The 25499-nt window shown below is 37.2% G+C and overlaps 1 protein-coding gene across 2 annotated transcripts in view; it reads right to left on the bottom strand.

The window, feature by feature from the left end:
- The window catches only part of ANO3 (anoctamin 3), a 396077-nt gene that overhangs the window by 250793 nt on the left and 119785 nt on the right, over positions 1–25499 (bottom strand). Inside the window, exon 1 of one of the 2 annotated variants that reach the window (XM_087855357.1) lies at positions 10609–10796. The exons of the other annotated variant lie outside the window; for it this stretch is intronic. Within the exon in view, the coding sequence (XP_087711483.1) occupies positions 10609–10654 (46 nt within the window). The 5' untranslated portion in view covers positions 10655–10796. Of the gene's footprint in view, positions 1–10608; positions 10797–25499 lie in introns of those variants that run through there. 2 annotated transcript variants of the gene reach the window in all.

Here is a 25499-nt window from a genome sequence, read left to right as displayed (position 1 = left end):
GACAGCAAGAGAGGGAACACAAGCAGGGGGAGTGGGAGAGGAAGAAGCAGGCTCCCAGCGGAGGAGCCTGATGTGGGGCTCGATCCCAGAGCACCAGGATCACACCCCGAGCAGAAGGCAGACGCCCAACGACTGCGCCACCCAGGCGCCCCACACGTCAAGGATTTTTAACTAAGCTGAAGGAAGGAATAGCAGATAATTTCAAAGAAGCCTCGAATGCCACATTTCCAGTTGGGTACAAAGGGTTGTTTTTCAAGATTAGGTCTGAAGCATAGAAAAGTTCAAAATCTCCCCATCCCTTTTTCATTTTTTGATATCAAATCATGCCATTCTTAAAGATAATGCAGTACTCAAGCACCACGCAGGGCTCTGATTATAGGAAGAAAAAATTATAAGAATTAGATCTTAAACATTATATTTAGATAGAATATTCTCATGTATACATTCATTATTCAGTTATACAGTGTTTTTAGAGAGTATAAATGAAGTTTTGCAAAACATGATTTTATATGGACTATGGACTAAAGTAACTGCTTATATGTGATTTAAATTCTAGAGTACTGTTGTCTAAATGGGTATAAGTGCCTGTGAGTGGGTGATTTCTTCACATCTGGTAAGAGTTATGACTAATTGCAAGCTGTTCAATGTGGTACGTACCACCAACTCACTTGTCTTGGAGCAATGTGTGAGAAATAGAAAAGCATCATTCAAAATATGACTGCTCCAAAGGAGGCATTATACCAAAGATAGTATTTTAAAAGACATTATTTTCCTCAGTAAGGAAATTTTAATTTACTGTTTTTGTTTTGTTTTTTTTTTAAAGATTTTACTTATTTATTTGACAGAGAGAGACAGCCAGCGAGAGAAGGAACACAAGCAGGGGGAGTGGGAGAAGAAGAAGCAGGCTCATAGCAGAGGAGCCTGACATGGGGTTCGATCCCATAACGCCGGGATCACGCCCTGAACTGAAGACAGACGCTTAACGACTGCACCACCCAGGCGCCCCTGAATTTACTGTTTTGCCCCCAATTTTCTTATCTACTGTTGGTGACTGACATCTGAAAGCTACTTCTTATTATAGCATGCCATAATATATTTTATAATATATAAAATATGGTGAAGAGAAAGATGTAATTTGGACCCTATCTATATAAAATTCTTTTTAGTTGTCATGTTCTATACTTTCATTTCATGAATATCTATCACTTGGTAAGCAAAATATCATGATCAGAAGTTGCTAATGTTATATCAGAAGTAAATACAAATTCAGAGACTAAAAATTATGTGAATTATTTCTTGATAATTCTGTTTTCTAAGTTTATACCTTGCTGTGTTGAAATTTATAGATGTAACATGATTAAAAAGAAATCAGTCTAAGACTGAACTGTAAGGAAAAGGTGTTAAACTTGACTTTTCCTGACCTATGTTTAGTGGGAACATTTATTCTACAAGCAGAAAATTGTACTGGAATGTCTTAGAACTTCTTAGCAAAAAAAGGAGAGAGTCAGATTGTTATATGTCTTATTTTCTTTAGTATACACTATAGCAAGTCATCCCCTAAACAACCCTACCAGTCCCAATTTATATAGGAGAAAATGGGAAATTTAGAGAAGTAAAAATATTGGCAAAAATCATATATTACAAATCCTAAGGAGCATAATTTTTTTTAAAGATTTAATTATTTTTGAGAGAGAGAGAGTGCGTGCATGTGAGCAGGGGGAGGGGCAGAGAAAGAGGGAGAGAAATCCACAAGAAGACTCCCCACTGGGCGTGGAGCCCCATGTGGGGCCGATCCCAGGACCCTGAGATCACAACCTGAGCCCAAATCAAGAGCCAGACACTCAAGTGACTGAGCCACCCAGCGGCCCCAAGAAGCTTCATTTGAATCCAAGCTGCATGACATCTCCACTCAAGTTCTTGACCATTTATCTCTCTCATTATAAGTCTGAGACCATCTTGTGTTGCTATGTTCAGTCAGTAGTCAAAGTCGTTTTAGGCAAGTAGACTATAAGTGTACCACTGGCTGCACGTATACCATTGTGTGTGTGTCCACCAGTTCATAGCTAAAATATGTTTTGATGTCTTTTGAATAAGTCTAAGTTGAGCTAATATTAGTGAATTAAACTCACTTTACCTAACAGGAAAAAGAAGTTGAATCTTTGCAGTCAGCTAAACTTCGGGAGAATTATTTGAAAAATGATTCGGGAACTGTTGATATAAGCAAGTGAATTATGTAGGTAAAGAGCTAAAACCCTGTGCTGAGTAAGGGACAACCGTTAATCTCACTGATTTGAAGTTAGGGTAGGGAGCTACTAGTTACAAAAACATTAGTCACCAAGAATTGAGCCTACCTTATAAGCAATCCCTGTAGAAGGAACTAACCATACAGAATTGCTAATCCTCATGACAGGTCTACCTGCCAGATAGCGACCTTAGCTCTACCACTCCTTCTCGTGTGACCTTGAATACTAGCTTTTCTGTCCTTCAGCTTTCTCATCTGTGAAATTACAGTAAAAGATATGTCTCTTTATGAAGATTAAGTGGGATACTATAAGCAAAACACTTTTAATAGTGTCTGGCAAAGAATATGCATTAAATAATAGCACTTATTATTCTGAGTTCATAAGTAAGGAAATTGAAACACATTGAAATTAGCTTGCCCGTGATCACTACATGAACAGTCTTAAGATTCGAACACAATTCTGTGATTCCATATTATGCTTCTTATTTCACATAGTACTTTTTTCACTATGACTTTAAATTATGACAGTGAATTATTTAAAAAATAAATAAAACACCACAAACCTAATGCACATCTTCCCTATACATAAATCAAGAAGAACTATATAAACTTTTAGCATGTATTGTATTTTTAAGACCCCACTGTGAGATATTTCATTATGGGAGGGTATTCACTAAAGACTCCTTATTTTTCAAAAAGTTGTAAAGTAAAAAAAAAAAAAAAAAGGGACCTAAAATACCTATAGCAAATATAAAGAATTGACAGCATTTGAGGTATTTTTAAGGGTCAATATAGAACAACTAAAGGCAAAGTTTGAGAGCTCTTCTCTACAAGTCGTATACCTCATTTACTAAAGTGTCCAGTAAATGAGTCAAGGCAGTAAGTCCCATTTAGGAACTTCATTATACCTTAAAAAAGAAGAATTAAGGGATTGTAGTTAATATTAGAAACACAGTAAAGTTATATTTTCATAGGACTAAACACATGTATTCAGCTAAGTGTATCTAGGATCTACACAGTTTGCCTCTACTAATAATAGAGAACATCTGTTTACAACCTGCTATAGCTCACACACTTGAATTCATTATCTCATTCAGTGCTTACATAGTTATTATTTTATAAAACTGTTTCTCAAATGGGCTCAGTTGTTAGAACCTTGTAGGATGCATGTTTGCCAAGGACACAGATTCTTAGACTTCTCCGCTGGAGGGAGATGAGATTATAAATCTGGAGGGACTGAAGATTTTGCATTTAACAAGAACTCCAGGTGATTCTTTAGATCTTGAAAATTTAGATCTTGTAATTGAGAGATGTGTGCTAAGGTAGATGGAACAAACCGCTCGAGATACCAGTGATGGAACTCGGTTTAAACTGGACCTTGTGCATAAATCTGTAAAGCCTGACTCCTCTCCCCCTGCCTAAACTGCCGTTAATAGTGCTCCAAAGCCAAATAGAAAATATATACAATTTTAAGGGGCACCTGGGCGGCTCAGTTGGTTAAACATCTGCCTTTGGCTCAGGTCATGATTCCAGGGTCCTGGGATCGAGCCCCATGTTGGGCTCCCTGCTTTGTAGGGAGCCTGCTTCTCCTTTCTCCCCAGTTGTGCTCTCTCTCACTATCTCTGTTGCTATCTCTGCCTCTCTCTCTCAAGTAAATAAATAAAATCTTTAATATATATGTGTATGTGTGTACATACACACATTAACACACATATGCACAATTTTAGGAGTTGACAGATGCCTTTTGGTCAGCCTATTAACTTTCTAGAAATGTAATGATAAAAAGTGTACCAAGACTAATACAATACATTTGCAAAACAGTTTTCACGTCCATCCAGTTTTATGCACATGGAAGTCCTCTCCTCCAAGGCCAACTGGGTCTTAGTCTCAGTGATGATGTGAATATAGGGGCTCGTGTTTTGTGACCCTGGGTCCCAGAGCTGGTGGTGGTTTCTCACGTGCCTGCTGGGTTGGAACCAACCAGAATTTAAAGTTATTGCTGCTTTGCAATGCAGTTAGTTCAGCAGGTAAGGCAGTGACGTGAAGGGACAGGCAGGTTGGTTGTAGGAATGTACTGCCTGCTCGAATCTGATTCCACACTACTGTAACTTCTGACGGACTGTACAGTCAGAAGGTATCATGGACATGATCCATCTAAAGTTTTTATTTTACTGAAGCCACAGAATGGACAGTGAGTTACCCAAGATGTAGCTCAGAAATCACAGCAATCTGCCTCGAATTCTGATAGTTTTGCGGAGAAGAGATAAAACCAGAGGACAAGCTACAGACAGCCATGGTGGAAATCGAATGGGAGGGAGCTGCCTTCTCGCTGCTTCAGTTTTTTTTTTTGTTTGTTTGTTTTGTTTTGTTTTTTTGGTCCTCCAGAGAACTTGGAGCAAGTAGGCTTCCAGGCTTCCATACAGAATGTAAAACAATTAGAAGCTGGACCTTGGAGTCAGGGAGGGCTGTGTTCATCCCTCAGTTCTATCACTCATTATGAATTAATGCATATAGCACCTAAACCTCGATTCCTTCACCTTGAAAATAGGAAAAAATGATACATCTAAGTACCAAAGGTTTAGTGAGCATCCAATAATGCAGTGTACTTTTAAGCCTTGGAGACAGCGGGCAAGAGTAGTATCCACACTGTATTTGCTACTGCTGCTGGTTTTGGTGGTGGTGTTATCATTATCCTCCCCTACAATCCTTTTTTTTTTTTTTAATGATTTTTTATTATATTATATTAGTCACCATACAGTACATCCCCGGTTTCTGATGTAAGGTTCGATGATTCATTAGTTGCATATAACACCCAGTGCACCATGCAATACGTGCCCTCCTTACTACCCATCACCGGTCTATCCCATTCCCCCACCCCCTCTCCTCTGAGGCCCTCAGTTTGTACTCCCCTACAATCCTGAGAGGTGGGGATTACCACCCACGGGTTTGGATAAAGAACCTATGGCTCAGAAAAGGTAAATTCCCAAGTTACAGCGGTAGTGACAGAATTCAATCACAGGGAATTTGAGTCTGTGTTCATCAAGGTACACCTATTTAACATTAATCTACAAATTTTACATTAATATTTTCTAAACATTTGTGTAATTGTAAAATACTAAAATAATAAACAGAAAGAGGCCAGGCTTTTTTTTTTTTTAAAGGTTTGGGTTCTTTTGACAAGTCGATTTATACAATTATCAACCCCCAATATTTCTTTTTCCAGTAACATCCATGGACAGAGTAGAATGTTGAATCCTAGATTCAAATGAAGACTTCAGCTCTTTAGAATCCTCGAGAAATGTGATGTGTTAGATAACTGCGCTTCTAGATAGCCTTGAAACACTCATAGTTTTACCTTATAATTACTTTGGTTGGAATTTCTTTTAAATTTTATCACTTCTCTCCCTGCCTAAATAGAGGATATGTATTTATTACAAATTCTATACTATTTTTGCTAATTCAAAGTCATCATTTTAAACCTCAATATTCTTACTTTGAAGTGACACAGTAATTCTTCTGAGCCAACTGAGGTATGCAGGACTTTTAAAGAAATGGTCCCAGACACATGTGTTTTCTATTTGGATTGAAATATCTCTACGTTCTCTTCATAGTTGGGCTTTCCCTCACTGGGAGATTATCACTGGTGAACTAGAGTTGTAAATATGTAGGAAATCCACTGAGGAAGTAAAGAAAGAGAAGGGTGAAAATTAAGAGAGTAGAAGACCTGAGGGGTTCTCAATTAGATTCAATGTCCAATCCTTGGTGGTGATCAGGTGATATTCAGTACCAGCCTGAGGGAAGTAGTTTCTGACCCCAAAATATCTTCCCCCAACTTTTTTTCTCCTATGTGGCAGGAATTATTTTAACAAGAGCCAATGCCTCTCTTTAGTCATAAATAAAAGAATCAACAGTCAAAATACCAGGGAGAGTCAGTATACATGTGTGAATGCATTTCTGTCAGTGTATAAACGGCTTCAGATTTTTTTTTTTCTGGTTTTACCAGGGGAAGAGCATAGGAAAGTTCTAGATTCTAAAGATATGAGTGAGAGGAAAATGAGGCAGATTAGAGATTTTGAAACTAGGTATTTCCCCCAACAATGTACCTTCAGGGTATTGTGAACTAGGAACAGGACACAAAGCAGGATGGTTGCTGAGGGGCGTTACAGGTGGGCACCTGCCATAGCAAGTCATTTATTTTGAAAAAAGAAAATATAAGTGCTTTGTGGTCTGCAAATTCCTATGTATGTGTAAGGATTATTATTATGATTAAACCACTTTTTGAGTAGGAAGTGTTTGATTCCATGGAATTATTAAAAACACTCTTTTCATGTTTAACCAAATGTCCCTTAGAATAACAATGAATCACTTAACAGCTTCAGCTAATCCCATTCAGCCCAAGCCTTTTAGGACAGGCTGTGTTTGATGTGACCTATGGTTTCCCTGAAAGTCTTGCTGGCTGTATTGGTAAATAACAGCCACCAGAAGCCAGAACTCACATTGTCCTTTTCTTGCCCACTTTTGCATGACACACGAATCCGTCCTAAATCAAGTGAACAGAGCAAGCCAGGCTGGGAAGCACAGTTGGACTTTCACCAGATAGCACTGCTGACTTGCCAGCTAATGTGTTCCTCCAATATGTGCTAAGGCAAAGGCAAACACACACTCCCCGTTCTCTGTAAGCATAATACACTCCAGTGTACCCTTGAGACTTCAGAAATAAATGAACTGTGGAATACTCTGCCCCCGCCCCCCGCTTTTCCCATTTTACTTCCTAATTTATTAAGCCTCTTAATAAAACAATGTAAAATTTAATTAAGGTGGAAAAAAATTAAAAACACACAAAAAAATTAAAAATATATGTAGGTATCTTTAGAAAACAAAACTGGCATCGTCAATAAACAAAATGTCAACATCTTCCTAGAAAAATGCAGTTTCCTATAATTTGCATAAAGGCTGTGTTTAGCAAACCTCTCAGACTTCCTACTATACGAAGTTCTCTGAAGAAGGTTTTTGCAGTAATAGGTTCAAGAATGAAAGCGTTCTTGACAACGCCATCGTTAAGCACCCTGCCTGGCATACAGCAAGAGCTTGGTAAATATGGGTTGAGTGGAGAGTGAATAAGTACATTTGATTTGCTGTGAAATGTTGAATTATGAAATGAATATCTAAACTTACTCTATGGGAATTTTTGAGAGGCTTTCCTGAGAAATGAGCACAGGAGTTGGATAGTTTGTGAGTGTAACTCAAGACTATTGTAAGGAATCTTTAGATGACCTGGAGTCTCATTTTCATTAAAAATACCCCAAAATAACAAAAGTGAGACAAAGTAAAACAAAAAGCAACACCTTATAAGGGAAATGCTGAGGGTGTTTTTTTAGTCCTAAGTAGTCAACAAAAAAGCAGATGGGCCTGGGAAGAAGAGTAGCTATCATCATTATTATTTTTATTAATTATTCACTATATTTATGATCCCCAATCTGTGTGCCAAACTGCTGAACACATTAGGACTTTGCAATGTAGATATTATCTTCACTTCACAGAGGTAGTAACTGAACCTTAGAGATCTTAAAGAACAAAACTTGTAAGTAGTATATGTAGAATTAAAATCCAGGGCTGAAAATGAAGATCACAGATTAAATTAATAGGGAAATTTGGTTTTACAGATAGTATTTCGTTTTACAGATAATGATTCTGGCATCTATATCAACTTGTTGAAAAACGCTGAGTAATATCAGTGAGGGAATGTGGATCAGTGATTGATTATTATATAGTTCTCATAGAAGGAAAAGTCTCCTGGCTTGTTGAGAGTTTAAACAGAGAGTGTGTCTGTTTTTCAAGTGATGGTGAACATTTTTAAAGTCTTACAATAAGGGTGTTTTCTGAATATCTCATGCTCTTTCTAGGTACTATAAAGTTGAAATCAAAGCCAAAACCAAACATTAATCTCACTTGATTAAAACAAAAAGTCATCCCTAGAAACTGGTTTACTCGGCTAAATTATTTCCTTTTTTTTTTTTTTAAGATTTTATTTAGTTATTTGAGAGAGAGAGGGTGGAGAGAGAGAGCACAAGAGTGAGGAGGGTCAGAGGGAAAGCAGACTCCCTGCTGAGCAGGGAGCCCTGAGGAGGACAAAGATGAGAGGCTCCTGTCCTGGGACTCTTGGGATCATGACCTGAGCTGCAGACAGACGCTTAACGGACTGAGCCAGCCAGGTGCCCTAAATCATTTCTTGTTAACTAAAAGCAGGGCTTTTCTCTTTGGCCCAGGAAGAAATTATCTCTGTTTTCACATTGCCACCTGTCCTTTCCCCAAGGAACAGAGAAAGAGAAATCAAAAACACTGTAGTGGTCAGGAGTTCAATCCTTTCAATGAAGCAGAGTCCAAAGAAATTAAACACTTTGCTTAAGGTTTTTAAGCTAGTTATGAAGGCGAGCTTAGAAATGAGAACTCCAGAGTTCCAGCATGTTCTCTATTTTAATGTGAAGTTTTCAGGTTAATGTTATGGTTAAAAGCACCCCTATAAGCTTTCTGTCTCATGCTCCCTGGGTCTAAAATCTTAGTTTGCTTCTTCTTTGAAAGATTAAAGTAGCTAATCCTCAGTTTGGTGTGTCTTTTTGGAATGCCCATTCATGGTTAAGAAGCAATTAACCAGAACCACTTTATTGGTGCTTCCTTTCCTATCCCTCCTCCTCTCTACATTTATCCTTCTGCTCAAGTTGCCTTTTGTGCCAAAAAGTAAAAGACTTGAAAATAAATGGCTCATAATGCATCACAAAGGAAACCAAATGTTTTTGGACAATATGAAGAACTAGGATTTTTATAATTTTTTATAACTCACTTTGAGCAATCACAGGTGGTCCTTAGTTTGCAGCTGTTAGCTTTTAAAAACAAAATATGTATCCATACATAATAAGTTGTGTGGGGACCATTTCAATGTTCCAGGTTCCAGAAATGAGTCACCTATAGCCATGCATCAGAGGAGAATATTAATTGTATGAAGCTGGGGTAAAGTTCCGATCATCTTTGTCTTCATTCTGAAAGTGTACATGTATTTAAAATAATGATTAAAGAGAATATGACTTCTTGAAACAATTTAATTCTCTTTGGAACACTTAAATTTGACGTGGAATTACACACCATGTGAAATATTTGTCTAACCAGTGTCTCATCCCACTCCCAATTTCAACATATTTTTTAAAGAACCTAGAGAACTTGGACTGTAACAGAGTATAAAATTATGGAATTTGAAGCTCATTCAGTCCCATATTCTGCCTAATGCAGGAATCCCTAATAAATTATTCCTGGCATATCCATCCAGATTTTGCTTTAAAAAAGTTGAAGATCTACATAGTAACAACTGTTGACTGTAGATAGACAGATAGATAGACAGAATATAGATTACATGGGGGGGAGTAGGAATATTTAAGTAAATATTCACTTCACTCTGAATGAGCCAATTTATCATTCCAGAATTCACATATCTTAGGTACCTTATGGTCAACTATGGCATAATTACCATCACCATTATTAATTCAATAAGATGGTAATTATGTTATTTAAAAAATGTTTTTGGACCAACTCCAAAAAACTGGGAATATGCCTAAACATAAACACGCTCTAGAAAAATACTTTTCAACAAAATAGGGAATAAGGACCAAAGAGTGAGGATAACTTGGGATATTTGTTGATTTGATTATGTACATAGTAACCCATACCACTGCATCCAGGGAGAAACTTGAAGGAAAAGCTAAGAGAGATAATACAAAGCCCCTAGAAGAGGAACCTACCAACAGTAACAAAAGCTTGAAACCCAGAAACAAGCACAGGACATGAACAAAATTAAGTTTTCCAAGAAAGTTTCAGAGCCCTTTCAACAGGCCAACTTCTGGAACTCTCCAAAAATTCATTTATCTAGGACTGTGTAAAGGCATCTCAAATAAGGGATTTGTTCATGTGAAGCTTCTTGGCCATTTGAATCACAGACCGGGGCAAACATGGTCCAATATTTCTGTCTTCAAACCTCGGAGCCCTATTGGGCCGGTGAAACAGCCCCTACTGAGCTGGTTTACTGCAATGCAATGAAACAGTCTTAGCAGAGATAATCCACTAAATCAAAGTCCCTGAAATGACGAATTCCGCTTCTCCCTGGGACCGTGCGGAGGCTCAGAAATCAGACTCATCTTGGATGCAGAGTAAAGAAACATTAAAAAAAAAAAAGAACATTTTTTTTTTTTTTTTTTTTAACTTCACAGAGTTCTCCACCTCTGCGTCGCATTAGCCTGGAAAGGATGCTCCTACACAACTGCAAGGGCATGCAGAGGGGGACGTGACGCCCTTAGGGAGGGGGGACCAAGATTCCAACTGACCTTTTTGCTGTTTAAAGGACTGAATCGAGCCTGAATGGTGGACCATTTTCACTCTGTGCGTCCCCGCTGGGTTCGGAAGCTGTCCGAGAGGGAGGCGGAGGAATAGTAGCCAGACTCTCTGAGAGGCTCCGGGGCTCCACACAATCCCTGAGCCTCCGCGAGCGCGCTGCAATCCAACACCTGCCTTAGCCGACACTTTGCTCCTAAGGCTGCGCGCCCGCCGTTGTTATGGCAACGCCGGAGGGCGGTCCAGCGTCCAGCTCCCCTTAGCGGCTACTCGGGGAATTAACCTCGCATCCCCAGAGCGTCCAGTGCCGCAGTGTGGGTGGGCAGTGCGTTGGGTTTGCCCGGGAAAGGGAGGGGAGGGCTTTTCTTAGTGACTATAAATAAATCCGAGCAAATCTCTGGAGCCGCTAAGTAATTACCTCTTTTTCAAGTTTTGAGCCTGGTTATTATATCGGGGCACAGTTTCTGATGTCCTAAAAGTTAGTCTGTAAATACTGCCACTTACAGAAGGGCAAATCTGATCTCTCCTCTGAGAGGAATGCAACAGCAGAAGGAGAGACGTTTTTGTCTTTCCCTCTTAAACTCGAATATAGGAAATATGGATAACTTCCACTTAGCCACTAGAATGGTTTTATTAGATAAGTTATGTTAAATGTCTAGCACATTACATGTGAGTTATCCTCTTGTATTTCAGCTATTAGCACCTCGAATCATATGCGAGTGACAACGGACCATTTATTACCTACTAAGTAACAGGTGCTGAAAAGACACTATCCATGACACTTAATGCAATCCTCACAAAAGCTTTATAAAGTAGATAGAATATTATGTTAATATTGTAAAAGAAACTGAGGCCCGGAACAACAAAGAATTCTCAAGGCCATAAAAACCAATGCTTTATGTTGTCAGAGAAAGACACCTGATACCCAAAGAGGTGAAGTAACTTTGGGAGGACCAAACCACAGTGGCCAAAACAGGAGCAGGAGCCAATTCAACACATTCTTCAGTGCACTCTCTCCTCCTTTTTCCTTCCTCTTCTGCTGCCTATTTCAAACCTCTCAGCTCCTCCTGGAAGATGCAACATTATGGAACAGACACAGCAAGAGTCTATGCTTTCCTGAATTTTGAAGGTTTGTGAGGCCAACTCAATCAGTTTAAGAATCCAAGTAAAGGCAGATGAAAAAAAGAAAGATGCAGTGATTTCAAGGTTTTCAAAACCTCAAACAGGTTGAGCTACCATCATGCTTTGATTTCACCTGTAGTGTTTAATACAAGGGCAGTAAAGGGAACGTAGCTTGAACAAGAAGACATTCCAGTTAAATATGACTGCATAACCATCCTGAAACTAAAAGCTTTAAACTACAATTTATTAATATGTCTCATGATATTTCGTTGGTTGGCTAGGCTCAGCCTGGTGGTTCTGACTAGATCTCTCTTGAGTTTTCAGTGGCTAGGCACTGAGAAAAGAGAAATTGGATTCCACTCTCAGGGAAAGGCATAGCAAAGAATGTGCAGCCTTCTTTAATGAAGGATAATGGTTTTTCCAGAAGGAAGATGTTTGAACATTCAGTAAAAGCTCAGGATGCAAGCACTGAAGAAATACTTGGTTATGAAAAACTAACTCAGTGTGAGTTTATATTCAGCTGAAGGTCTAGAACAAACCTCCGAGACTCTCTCCACAGATCCTCATTTTACAGCTGTTTTATAGAAGAGGGCACTGGAACCCAAAGCAATAAATGAATTCCTGAGGGTGTTTTTATTATGTTTTGTTCATCTGCAGTTAAAATTCTAATATAGCTCAACTCATAGGTCATTTTGATATAGGCCAACTCATTGGATTTTAATACCACCCAATCTCATAGGTGAGGATAACATTAGATCATATATTTAAAGACTAGTTCATGGCAGAAAAGTAAAGCTCAATAAATACCACATACTATTATAACTACAACCCCTGAGGATCAGATCTTCTTTTTCAAACCCCTTTAAATTACTAGTATTAGAATCAGAAATATTTTTGAAATATGAGCATTAATTCAATTCATGAACAGGAGGAACAGTTGAAAGAATTAAAAGCCCCTGGTTCTACTCTACACTTCCAGGCATAAGGACATCTTCAATTTCCTAGAACCTCTTCTTTGTGCTGATGTCTGATTTTCTCCAACCACAACTCAGCAGGAGGCAAGGATGTGTGCACTGGAGCTAGGAATGAGTTAAGGGTTTGAACCTCATTAGAAATTAACTATAAAAAAAAAGATATGATTTGGTATTTCTAACACCATGGCACCCTAAACTCTGTAGTAAAATTATTAAATTATCTTCTCATAAAGTTGATTACTTTTAATTAGTAGTATTTTAGGCTGGACTCACAAATTGGCTAGCAGGGAATCCAAAGAACATCTTTACTTGCTTTAAAATCGTCTTTTAAGGAAGGTTGCTAGAGGAACAGCTTTTGTGAGGGGCCTAGGCAATTTCAAGCAGCATCTGCTTTACAGGAAAGGCAATGCAAAGAGAAGGAAAAGCTGTATGTGTATCAGTGTGTGTTCTGAAAGTGGAAAGTGCAGACGGAGGGATTTGAACAAAGCCCTTCCTAAAAAATAAATCTTCCTATGATCTGATAAGAAGAAATATTTTTGAATCTGACATTTCCATTGTAGAAAGTTTAGGAATAAATATTGAATAGCCTCATCAGGGAAGGCTAAACTGATTTTTTTTTTTTTTTACTATTTTTGGTTTCAAATTTTTTTCTTCAAATTTTAGAGATGAGAAAATATTTTATATAATGTTAAGTAAAGGAACATGATTATCATATATAATGATCTTAACTATGTTTTGCAAAAAAAGAAAAGAAAAGAAAAGACTGGAAAGAAGCATACCAAAATGTCTAAAATAACTGATTTTGCAAGAAAGAATTAAGGCTGATTTTTTTAGACCTCCATATTTTTTGACATGTTCTACTTTTTACAAATGATATACACTGATTTTATATCGATTACGTACATATATTTTTAAACTCTTCCACTATCATTCTACAAATCTAATTTTTCTTCTTCAGTCTTGGGCCCTGGCTTTCTTTGTTCTGTTTCCTTGCTCAGGTTTCTGCAGCCTTCACCTTCCCACAGCTCACCACCTGTCTCCTGTCCTCCTTAGATAATTAATTTATCAGGCCCCATGCTAACTTTTGCCTCCCAGAGAGGTAAGAAACTCTGCTTTTACCCACTGGGAGGTTTTTTATTCCTTTGAACTCCGAAATATGACCATTCAGCTCAGCCAATTGTGAGCTTCCTGTTTTGTGCTCTATCACAAAAACTGATCAGTTTTGTCGTTACCTCTTTGGGTATTGAATAAATGACTTAATTGAAACTGGGATTGCCAATTCTGCATCTCTTGGCCTAAATGGAAACTGAAACAATGAATTTCTCTTTGCAGTCATTTCCTTTCTAGAATCCAGTTATTTAAGGTATTAATGGGCAAAATGAAATAGCCAAGTCATGTTGGTAATGGGTTTATTTGCAAAGAGTAAGGAAGAGAGAAGGGGGGAGAGAGCTCTCCTAGAGACATTATTCTAGGGAGACTCTGATCTTCTTGAGAGCAGACTGAGTGTTTCTGTTTCTTCAGAGACCAATATAGCTCCTGTCACACAAACTGAATGAATACTTACTAATGAATAAGTAAAGAAAGCAATTAATTTAAAATTTTAAAATGACTTCAAGAAAAATGCTGCTTTAGTGACCTGAGCAGTTGTCTTCCTTATTCAAAACCAAAGGAAATTATATTAAATCATTTACATATTTTATATATACTTATATTTAATATAGTAACTACTTTCTTGGTTCTAGTTGCTATCCATAGTTTATTAAAGGCACAAACAAGCTCTTCAAAAAACCAAGTGCTGTGATAAGTGGAAGGGTGGAGTACAATTTAACAATTGCTTCCCCAAAGCCTAGGGTTCCTGGTCACATGTGACAGTATAACAACAGGTTAGTCCTGCTGGGAGCCAGGCTAGACGCTCAGGGAAGCACCCAGAAGTGACGTTCCTAATGGATATATGTGACTAAGAGAAAGCATTGGAGGAAAATCAGCAGCTTCTACCTAATCTGAATCCAGCATGAGGTGGTCTTGTTACACAGTATTTTGAAGAGACAGGGACACACAACGATTTTTTTAAGGAGATGTTTAAGAAGACAGCATTAAGAGAAGGCAGGTGTGTGGAACAAAGTAGGTGATGATGGAATAAACATATTTTACGTCTCTGCTGAAAAACTTGCCATTATTTCAAGTTGCCTATAGAATGGAGTCCATGTTCATTGTTCTGCCATTCATGGAGCTCCCTGATCTGCTCTCAGCATTTTCTAATCTTGTTCCAAAGACTCTCTTACACTCAGTTTTGCTCCTACAATGGTTTTCTCCCTCATAAACCTCTCTGCTTTTGCTGCTCCTGTTTTCTGCATTTGGAAGGCTCATTCTAAAACTCCTATCCTAGTCAAGTTTTCCCAACTCTTAGTCATTGTTTAAGAGCCCAGAGCAATGTCATTTCTAAGATGAAGACTTCCTCTTTCCACATCCACCCACTATAAAGCCATTTAGATGTGAATTTAATCTCCTATATTTCCTATAGAATATGACTAACATCATTTCATGGCATTTTTATCATGCTTGTATTATGCATTAAATATATATATATATATATATATATACATACATATATATATACATGTATATATATATATATATATATATACACACACATATGCCTTTGAAAGTAAACAGAAACGTTTCTCCTGTTTGTCAAAAGAATGTAATAATAAGACATTCAAATATAAGTCCAGTGTATTAATTACCTTTCAAAATTTGCATGCAAGACTGTGGCTTTTTATATTGAAATATATTTTATATTGTTTTGAAATTTTATTTATTCCAGGTAGATAATTTCATAAAGATTGGTTCTGTTCTGTTGTTTTAAAAATCTAGGATTGTAATAATTATTGATTTATTTTCTACATTTGTTCATCTTCATAAGCTCTTAAACTGATACTCTGGTCATATTGACTACTGTACCACATTTGATGAATTTCCATGCTTTTGAGCCAAATTCTCCATGAGAGTTCTGGGTGTGGAGGTAGTAGTTGTCTATGGCTAGCGTCTATTCTGATAGCTTGATGCTTCTATCGACTGGTCTGGGCCTGTGCTGTATCAGTTGTTGGGGTATTTGCCACTTAGAGGTGGAAATGAAGTAGCTTCTGCAGTTACCTATTTTCTTTCTAGAGAAAATATATGTGTGGCCCCTGTGAAGCTGGAGTGACTGGTTGTGAACACACTGTGGTCTCTATTTGAACATAACCAGTCCAGCTGGAGCAAAGAATGTGTCTGCTGGTTTGGCATTCTTCCAAAGACATTAAAAATGTAATATTAAGAAATCCTTTAAAAAGATAGTGTGCATGAATATTTATTTCCTGAGATGTTGTTTATTAATAACAAATCGCAAAAGAATATGTCAGTGTGAGATCCATCTTTGCAAAAAATATACGCATAGATAGATCTATGGTAATAAAATTCAAAACACAGCAAAGTCTACATAAAGAAGATATGAGTGAAGTAATTTTTTTTCATTTGCTTACTGATATTTTAACCTTATTCTCCATTTATTCCTAGAGTGATTTTATGTTCTGGGTTGCTTTTTGTTGCAGCATAATTATTAATAGCTCAAACTTTAAGAAGTGTCTTGTTTTGCACAGTAAGTCAAGCAGTCACTTTAACCACCAAATACATATTATTTATGCTAGAAAAATAAGTGTAAAAAAATACAAAATGATAACTAATATTTAAAAATAATCTGGGTAGAGAATGTTATTATGCCATTTTAATCCAATAGTAGCACAGATTTAAAATTGTAAAAGAAAATCAGCAGTCCTTTTTCCCCACAAGAAACAGTGACAAACTGGATTAAAATCAAGATATGTACTCTATGAGAAATAAATATTTAACGCAAAGTAATAAAGGGTGGTCATAGTGATTCCAGGTAAACGCAAATAAGAAAGTAAATAAGTCTGGCAATAGTGATATCAGTCAAGATGGAATTTCACATTAGGACTAAAATGTTAAAGAGGCACATTACCCAAAGATAAAGGTATAATTTATAAATAAGATATAAGTTATATATTTTATGCACCAAACTGCACAGCCTTTAACACAAAAGCAAAACAATTAGACGATCAAATCGACAAAATTGAAATTGTAATGGAAGATAATATATACCTCTCAAAAAATTTAAACAGTAGAATGGGCCAAATAACAAAGATCTAGACTGACTTTCTACAATCAATGAACTTCATTTAACAGAAGTTTAGACGATCTTCATACATTATCTTTGTACTTCGCGAACATTCAGAAAAATCAATCATGTGCTTTGTTATTTCCCTTTTGTGTCTTCACTAAACTACAACTATGTTTTCCAGAACTGCCTTCCCAATACGGTTCCAGGTTAAAGCTGATCAAAAAGACATTTGTGCAAGACTAGTAAACCTAAAGGAAAGCAGTAGCCACTGCAGTCTGAAGGTCACTTTGTTTTCAAGCAATGAGAACATGACACAGGTGCAGACAGAGGTCTAGCTAGCCCGTTTTTCCCAGTGCCATGTCCAGCTCTTTGTTTCTTCATGGCAATGCCATGCGGTCAGCAGGTGCAGAGGCCATAGTCTTTCCACAGGGGGCTCCACCAATGCTCCACCATGGTCCCTCTCAAGATTCCCTGACAAACTGTGATTTCTTTGCCATACCAAGTGCTTCAGGAGAACTGGTTAGTGGCTCTTCTCTTATTCCCCAACATCTCTTTTAGTACTATTCTCTGAAAACTCCTATAATTAGGTAAGTTCTCATTCCTATAATAAATCCCTATTCCATAATACTTGAAGTATATCTCATTCTGCTTTGCTGGTTGAACCCTGATTGATAAAAAGAACAAAAAGAAGGAAAAGTAAAGCAAAACAGAAAAAAAAATAATGCAGAGTATTTACAGACCACATGGTAAGATTCTAATCTAAAAAAAATCATAAATAATTTAATATGAAAAAAATATTTTCTCTGGTAGTCAGGGAACTATGAGTTAAAATAGCAAGGTATATTTTTAAGCTCTTCACATTAGCAAATATGGAAAGGAGCCATGATATCTATTTTTATAAGGGATGTTGGGAAAAGCATTCTTTCATACATTGCTTTGAAACTGTGAAGCGTTACAGCCTATTTTAACCAATAATCCATCTCTTAGAAGTCTATCTCATTCAAACAAAGCAGACATAAATAATGACCTACATGTCAGGGTGCTTATTGCATCATTGGTCTTGATAGCAAAACACTGGAACAAAACTCATAAGCAGCAATATGGTAAATTATGATTTATCCTACTAAGGTATCTATCTGATTAACTGGACAGGGAGAAAATATATAGAAAGCTACGTACTGGGTAGGTAGGTTAATACAACTGGATGGAAGGAGAGAGGGAGATAGGGAAGCCAAAAAAGGAAAAAAGAAAAACAACTACACATTTAAACGCATGTGAATAACCCCATGTATGCATTTATGTAAAGTTATGTATGGATAAAATGAAATTAAACATTAAAGACATTCTCATAATCTGGCCCAACCTAATTTATCCACCAGATTTCTCTGGACTTCCTAGGACAAGTTCTGTGTGGGTCAAAATATATTCCTTGATCTGCCTCACAAGAACAGCCCGAAATACTTCTCTTTGTTTCCTCTTTGGGGAATGCTCTCCATCTGCTGTTCACCATCCAAGTTCTCCCAGGCCCAGTTGATACGGCACCTCTTCCTTGAATACACCAGCCCACATGAAGTCTCTTCTCAACTTGTTCATCCTTACTAAATAATTTAGCACTTAATTATAGAGAATCATGAATTGTTCTGATTCTTTTGTGCCAGTTAGTCATGTCCGTAACGATTAATCCTATTCTCAGCTTTCTATTTCTCTTAACAGATGCATCACCAAATTGTACCTTTAGTATAATGACTGTTATGTTTAGCATAATGCCTAGTATTTGGTTTCCAAACAGGGAGACGGTTAGGAAAGTATGCAGCCTTGACCTCAGAAGATCTCAGTTAAAATTTGTGCTCTGTTACTTTCTAAAGAATGTGCCTGAGTATATTTTGTTTCTCCTTAGCCTTAGTTCTGGTATCTATGAAATAGGTCTCTGATGTTTAACATAAAACTTTAAAAAGCCTGGATTGTGGAAAGAGTTCTGAATTTAGAGTCAGCTAATCTGGCTTTGAGTCTGGACACTATGATGATTTTATCTCAGCACTTAGCAATTATTTACTTGTGTCCCTGCGTCCATGTAATTTTGGTCTGTCAATAGCTATGACACTTGTAACTAACACTAATGCCACCACAAAAATTATTTCCACAACTGGTATACTTTTGAGTATGAAAGGAGTCATTATTAATGATTACATTGGATGGGATAACAGTTATAAATAAGGACTGTCTCTGGCAAACCAGAACCTACGGTGACCCCATCTAGAATAAATACTTGAACCATAGGTACCTCATTTGTTAGTAGCAGGAGATAATTTTATTCTCTATTCACCCTTTCTGTTCACACCCCTGCCCCTAATGGAGATGATAGGCCTTTAGTAAAACAGAATAAAGAGACAAAATATTGGTCTAACTCATCAGCCATTTGATGCAAGACGGTCAATATTAACAGGGCTAAGTTTTGTTTATCTTGTCCCCTCTCAAAATTCTGAAGCTTACAAAGCAGAGATTTCAGGTTTATTAACAAGGAACAAATCTGGCTTTGGGGTCCTTTTATTAGGCTCACCTAGCATTTTTTTAAAGGATTTGAAGGCATTGCCAACATTCAAAACTGAGATACTATAAAAATATTTGGTTTGTAACTTCTCTGGAAAAATTGGGGACATTATTAAAATTGAAACTTGGTTATCACTTGTCAAAGGTCAAGTGGAACTGAAAAGTCAGTGCCTACTCTCTAGTTCTCTAACTCATCACACTTTTCCTGAAGTTGAGGTTTAGTTCCATTTACCATTCCCTTTGGGATATCGTGGACTGCCTGCCTAACTCATCTGCTTGTCCTTCTGAGACCCTAAAATATTTTTAGACATTCTGAGCTTCAGATGAACCTTGTTCCAGCAACTTGCAACAAACTCTGTCAGAGTGGTGCTGAGAGCAAAGAGCTAGAAAAACTCAGATTTTGGGAGGGAAAAGGATGAGGACTAGAAAAAGAGTGGACTCTGGCCATTTTTATGGACTGATGATAATGACATTGGAAATAATATAAAATACAGGGATTTCTATAGACTGATAACTAGATGGACTACTCATCATCTGAATACCACAGGTAGGTGTGATCATCGACAGCTGGTTTTTTCCTTTCCTTACCCCCCCCCCAATGACATACTTACAAATCTGCCTAGAATTTATAAAAAGGATACAAAGATTACGTATAAAATAAAAAGTAATACTTATTTAACTTGTAAAACTATTGGGATTAAAACCAGTAATAAGTGGATATGACTTATAATTAGCTATACAGTGTTAAGTAGCTTGATGATGATGATGATGGGTCTGTATTTATGAAGCATGATTTTTGGTTTGGGAGGTTATTAGAATACCCAGATAAAGTGTTTATTTTTTGCTTCTTATTATAGTCACTGAACATCTTCTGTTAAAAATGGAGAAAAAACTCATTAAGTTATTATTAATATGACTTTAATCAGTTTATCACTTATTTAACTTATTTTTTATGTTCCCTGATTCCTGAATCCTGGAGTCCTAAAGAAAGGAAGAGCCCAAATCTTTGAGCACCAGGTGGAATTGCAGCAAGGGCCATCGGAAGGGGAGACACTAACATAGAGAAGTAGACAAAAACAAAAAGAAACTTACTATTCTCACTTATCATACTAAGGGGTCACCTCATTTTGCTGCATGGTATTCCCAAAAATCCATTTTTGGCAACAGTAATTTTGTACGCTGCCTCACTTACAATAATAATAGCATTAATAAGTAAAATAACAACAACTAACATTGAATGGGAGCTTGGTATGCTAAGCACTTATCTTAATCCTCATACTAGCCTTCTGAGTCAGTACTATTATCTCAAATTTATAAATGAGGAAACTGAGGAAGAGGGGAATTAGGGAATATACTCAAAATCCTGCAGCTAAGGAAATTCATAACTAATATATGAAAAAAAAAAGTAATCTGACTCTAAAGCTCAGGTAGTTGACTGCCACACGATATTAGTGCAATAATCATCTCCTAAGCCAACTTATAAGAGGGGACAAATGACTGGCTAGTGAGCTACTTCTATTTCAAGACATTGCTCAAACGCTACTCTGTTGATAAGAGTATGGGATTTGCTGCATTGAAATTAAACTTTCGGCTGAGGACCCGCATATTGTATTTCTATCTCTTTAGGGAAAAGCAGATGTTGCTTTTTATTATTAACATTTATATATCCTTCTCCTGCTGAATTTTTTGTGTTGAGAAGAGATCCCTTGCAGTCACTTTCTCTTTCTCTAAATCTCTTTCTTTCCTATATACTTCCTTATTAAATTATGAAGTAATTTATGATCATATTTTATTTTATATAAGAACATACAGCTTTTTATTATAACATGATAATGAGAAAGCTTATATTTTATAAAGCATTTTACAAATGATTTTACAATTCAATAATTCTTTCAGTACTCACACACAAATCTAAGTTTGTGAAATGCGTATTATCATCTTCATTTTCTTCATTTAAAAATATGATTACTTGCCAAGATCATTGCTCTTATATGCCCCAGTCTGAGATGTTTCTTCTAATTCTGAATCTAATGTTCTTTTCTGTTTTCTTCATGTATTTTCTCACCTATCTCAGTGTCTATTGCAAAGGAGATCCACTACGATGTTATGATGAATGAATGAATGAATGAATGAATGCGCACATGTCCTAATAAAGGAAGGTCACGCCACTGCACATATTTTTTTTACAGAACTGCTAACTTTCTCTTTTTATTTGCAGATTTGAATGGGGTAGTTGCTAAGATTGGGCTTTTCTAGGATGTTATTTAGGAATAAAATGGTAAATAGGAGCAGCAATTTCTGGTTTGTAACAAAGAAGATTGAATTACATTCTCTGTCAATAATTTGGAATTAATTTGAGACAGAATTTCCTAAGAAAATGGAAGTAAACTATATTCCTTTGATATTTAATCATCTACAATCAGGAGACTAAGAGCTGTGTTATGAGGGAAGCTTCTAATAAATTAAGGGGAACATCTGGACCTTTATCCCAGAAGAATCATGTGAATCTCCTCACAGTTACTAATCTGGCTTTAAGACAAGAAGACTACCAGTCTTTAGTGTGGGAGGCAATTAGTGCTCTGCTTTATACTAGGGAATCATGCATATGTATATACATACAAACACATACACAGTAGTCATGGACTTGCCTAATGCTTATGTTCAGAACACATATAACAAAAGCACAGACTGCTAGTTAAGGATCTCAGATTAATGTTACAATTAACATCAGAGAAATTAATAGTACTACATAAACTTCTATTAGTACCACTTTTTAAGGACACATTACTGTGTAGTTCATTTCATCAGCAATATTTTTGAGAACCTACCATTTAATCAGGCACTGTTCTAGGCGCTGAGGGTAGTGATGAAAATAGAAAAACAAAGCAAACTTTTTTCTCCCATGTAGTGTAAATAACTCTGAAAGTAACAGAAGATAGTATATCAGATAAGTCCTATAAAGAAAAATACGTGCCCTGGGATGGGACAGAGGCATGCAATTTTAAGTATGTTGGCCAGGTAAAGGCCCACTCAGCATTCCACTGAGGAACTGAGCAGCACAAAGTCCTGAAGGAGGTGAGGCAATAAGCCAGGCACATGTCTCGGGCATTAGTGTTCCAGACAGAAGCCACAACAATACAATAGCCCGGAGGTGGGAGGAACCACCAGGAGGTCCTGTGTCCTGTGAGATCAACAGTAGGAGCTGAAATCTGGGGTGTTAACTGGGAGTGGCAGCTCATTTTAGGTAAGGTCTGTATGAGATAAAAGCCTTTTGAGGTGTTTGAGCAGAGGAGTGGCATTATCTGATTTAACTTGTAAAATAATTGTTGTAGCTGCTCTGTCAGGAAGAGAATGTGTGAGGGGTGGGAGGAGGGAGTAAAGACAATAGCCGACACTAGTTAGAAGGTATTTCAATTTTCTGGGGAGGAGGAAGGTGATGGTCTTTTAGACCAAAGTATTAATACTGAAGGCAATAAGAAGCAGTTGGGTTATGCATAGATTTTGAAGACAGAGTCACAGGATGAGTTAACTCATCTATATGGAAAGTAAGACCATCAAGGAGACATAAGGAGTTTGGCCAGAGTAACTGGAACAATGGAATTGCAACAAAGCCTCTTGATCCAAACAAACAAAGGCAGCATAAAAATCTACCTTGTTAGCAAAATTTTAAGTACATAATACAGTATTGTTAACTATACCATAACTATATCTCCAGAACTTAATCAACTTGCATAACTGAAGTTCTGTACCCTTTTGACAAACACCTTTTCTTTTCCCCTCCCCCCAGCCTGGGGTCAACACCATTCGACTTGCTACAAAAGAAAAAAAAAAAAAAATAAGGGGACAGGATGATAACTGTAGAGGTGGTGGATATGTTCATGGCATTGATTGTGGTGATGGTTTCACAGGTGTAATCATATCTCCAAATTCATCAAGTTGTATACATTAAGTGCAGCTTTTTGTACATCAATCAGAAGTCAATAATGTGGTTTGAAACAAAACAAGCTAAATGTGACAAAACTTGCCTCTCATTCCCAAGAAAAAACAAACTAGTGAATACTCTGACTTGACACTAAGGAATATACAAAAATGGGTATGATGTACAGAGGATTGTTTCCATGGGGCTTCAGAAAGGAGGCAAGGGGTCTTCTCTGATAAATCTGATTTGTTCAGATTCTGATTTGTTCCTGGTTCTGGAGCAGGTAGGCCAGAAGCCTACGCCTTGCTAACACGGAAACAGGTTAGCCCCAGGATATCAATTTCTTTCTTTTTTTTTTTTTTTTTGAAGATTTTATTTATTTATTTGACAGAGAGAGACAGCTGGCGAGAGAGGGAACACAAGCAGGGGGAATGGGAGAGGAAGAAGCAGGCTCCCAGTGGAGGAGCCCGATGTGGAACTCGATCCCAGGACTCTGGGATCACGCCCTGAGCTGAAGGCAGACGCTTAACGACTGAGCCACCCAGGCACCCCAGGATATCAATTTCTTGATTAGAAATGGAAACTCTTGGGGCCCTGGGTGGCTTAGTCAGTTAAATTTCTGCCTTTGGGTCAGGCCATGGTCTCAGGGTCCTGGGATAGAGACCCAAGTTGGGCTCCCTGCTTAGTGGGGAGTCTGCTTCTCTTTTTCCCTCTGCCCCTCCCCCCCCATTTGCTCTCTCTCTCTCCAATAAATAAATAAAATCTTAAAAAAAATAAATGGAAACTCTTTATGAAATTTGTATATACTAGGACAGAAATGACACACCATTTAATATTACAGGTGAACCTAAATGTGACAAGTTACTTGTGATAGAAATAAGAACTTGGAACTGTGAAATTTTTTTAAAAAAATCCACTTAGAGTTGCCTAGTAAATTATCCTTCTCCTCTTTAGTCATTTATTTATCTACACATAAGATTTTGGCAGCTTATCAAGTAAAAATATTATCTCTTACACAGGTCTGAAGACAAACTAACAATATTCCTTTTCTACCAACACTTTTAGTTCTGATTTCCACAGTTGGAAATTGTGTGTGTCATTAATTTTTAGGATGGCCCCAATGTCTGTAAATGGTCAAGAGCTCTGTGTTTTTAGGAGACAGATCTGGTTCAAGTACTGGTTTAGGCCCCTACAGGGAAGAAGTGGCTAGACCACAGACAAGTTACTTCACATGTCTGATCCTCTTTCACCTAATCTGTATTTGATAGTAGCCCTGGCCTCACAGTGCTGCTGAGAGGAGTCAACCCACACAGAGTTTAACACAGTCTCTAGGCACATAGAATAACTCGATAAATACCAGTTCCTGCTAATATCCTAATTGTCATTCAATGTTATCCAAAAGACTGTATTTAGTCATGGGATTCTTCACTGACTTATCATTTATCCTCTCCAATTTCCATTCCATCTTCTTCTGGGCGTACAAAAACTTCCGATTATTTCCTGTGTATACTACTTAATACAAGAAAGCTAGTTAGAGGCAAAATAGTGAATGATGCTAAGTACTACAGAAATAATAGCGAACTTTATACCAGAGAAAAGCTGGCCTACTGATTTCTAAGAGGCACCTGAGGTAACAGATTGATTTTGAGCTATAGTCTCAGAAATCTGACTTTGACAGAAGGAAGCAGAACATTTTTCAAAGGTGGAGTCATGGCAACCAAGTTCTCAGGATATGTTAATAATACCAATACAGTGTTGGGGAAACTGAATAACCAGATATAGAAGAGGGAAATTAGACCCCTTTCTTACACCACTTTCAAAAATTAACTCGAAGTGGGTTAAAGGTGTAAATGGAAGACTCACGAGTATAAAACTACTAGAAGAAAACATACAGAAGATGCTCCTTGACTTTGGTCTTGACAACAAATTTTGGATATGACAAAAAAAAAATCACAAAAAGTGCCAGCAACAATAGTAAAAATAAACAAGTAAGACTAAGTCAAACTAAAAAGCTTCTCAACAGCCAAGAAATAATCAGCAAAAAAAAAGGAAACCTATAGAATGGAAGAAAATATTTGCTAACGATCTATAAGGAGTTAATATTCAAAATGTATAAGGAACTCCTATAACTCAATGACAAAAAAA

The sequence above is a fragment of the Ursus americanus genome, chromosome 24, assembly GCF_024610735.1.
Source record: "Ursus americanus isolate L20-20 chromosome 24, mUrsAme1.1.p, whole genome shotgun sequence".
Taxonomy (NCBI): Eukaryota; Metazoa; Chordata; class Mammalia; order Carnivora; family Ursidae; genus Ursus; species Ursus americanus.
This window is presented reverse-complemented; position numbering and strand designations above follow the sequence as displayed.